The following is a 1,668-nucleotide window of genomic DNA, read 5'->3' as shown; positions in this document are numbered from 1 at the left end:
GACCCCCCCCCCCCCCAAAAAAAAAAAGAAGAACAAGAAACTTACACCATTCCTTGTTTCAACAGAAAACTTAGATAATATCTTGAAAGTAATAGCCACACAATGACTAGCACCAACTACAATATACGGCATCTTGTATCCTGCATGTATCAATCAAGAACTACCTTCTTTGAAGTTTGGCCTACACAGCATTTAAGCGGTGGGACCACCAATGGCATGATCGACAGATGGCTTGGTGAGCTAGATTTAGTTATGATGGAGTGGATCCACTGAGGATCATAGACCTCAGGTCGATCATAAATGTCCTAGTTAGAGGGGAGAAGATGTACATAACCTGAAGGTTGGACCAATCAAAAGCTCATTCAACTACAAATTTCAGAGAAGGATAGAGCTCATGGCATAGCTAATAAAATTATGAACCAATAAAGGAAAAAAAAAAAAAAAAAAGACACCTAAGTTTTAATTATATTCCCACTAGTGCAACACAGTTTACAAATTCACAGAAAGAGGCGATTCTATGAGATTTCACTCTTCATGTACCAGACGTTATATATATATATATATATATATTCACAACTAATAGTTTGATGCTTAACATTAAATTAATAAATAAATAAATAACATGTGTGATTCCTAGATAATAAGACGAACGTCACACTACACGAACGAGGAAGATATAGAGACTACCAGTAGAATTGAGATACTTTGCACAAATAAACAGGATGCTTACTTGTATGGTAGCTTGAAACATTTTTCTGGAGGTATGTTGTTCTCTTGATCCTTAGAATATGCAAACTCTGCAAAGTCCTTCAAACATGTCAGGAATAGAGTCATCGCTTTGTCATAGCGAGTGCTCCAAAATAAGTTGACAGGACCAAACCTGGGTAGAGAAAATTATTCCACATCAGTGTGAAAGAACTTGAAGAAAAAAAATTGGCACAGAATTGAAATGACATAGGGCCTAGGTAGCTGGGAAAATCAAGGCTGGCTCTGATTAGATCAAAACAATGACCCAGAAACAGCCAATGGCATACATTCTGCATGCTAGGGAGCTCAGACCACCATTTAATAGTCTTTCAAAGAAAATTCCTGAACCAGTTGCATGACAAATACAAATTATCAGTGGTCTGCTCGATGAACCCCTCAAACGGCAGGTCGCAGACCCCCTTAATATATTTTTCTATGCGCAATATGCATACTGCCTGTTTATTGGTTGGTCATTGATATGTTTTACTTCATCAAGACATTAATATCTTTCACATGAATGTTGTAAAGTTGTAACAATTTGACCAAGGGATTCCCCACACTTACAGATCATATGTGTTATTGTTGCTGTCCATAATTCGAGGATAACTTCCCATAGGAAGAATTTTTATTCGATATCTGGAAAAGACAAATTCAGGATATCTCACAAACTGCTTCATATTGAGTTTTTAGTTGATGTAAGAATGAGGCATAGGTCATGCAAATATGTAATAAGTCGGAGGATAAGCTAGCAAGGCATAGAGGGAAGAAGAACTCAGTGTAGCCTCTCAAATTTCATGTTCTATTATCCTCTAACTGCTGTATCAGTTGTGATCTCTATTTTGAAGCAAGATAACCCCAATACAATATAAGCAAGAAACTGATCAGATTTTCTTTTTCTTCTTTTTTCTTTTTTTTTGGGGG

The 1,668-nt window shown here is 36.7% G+C and overlaps 1 protein-coding gene across 1 annotated transcript in view; it reads right to left on the bottom strand.

Moving 5' to 3' along the window:
* The window catches only part of LOC122082265 (beclin-1-like protein), an 8,770-nt gene that overhangs the window by 552 nt on the left and 6,550 nt on the right, over positions 1–1,668 (bottom strand). Inside the window, exons 7-8 of the mRNA XM_042649728.1 lie at positions 1,312–1,433; positions 731–880 (exon numbers count right to left, since the gene is read on the bottom strand). Of these exons, the coding sequence (XP_042505662.1) occupies positions 731–880; positions 1,312–1,433 (272 nt within the window). The remainder of the gene's footprint in view (positions 1–730; positions 881–1,311; positions 1,434–1,668) is intronic.

Source organism: Macadamia integrifolia, chromosome 6, assembly GCF_013358625.1.
Source record: "Macadamia integrifolia cultivar HAES 741 chromosome 6, SCU_Mint_v3, whole genome shotgun sequence".
In the NCBI taxonomy this organism is placed as follows: Eukaryota; Viridiplantae; Streptophyta; class Magnoliopsida; order Proteales; family Proteaceae; genus Macadamia; species Macadamia integrifolia.
The sequence above is the reverse complement of the archived record's forward strand: the minus strand, read 5'-3'. Positions and strand labels throughout refer to the sequence as shown.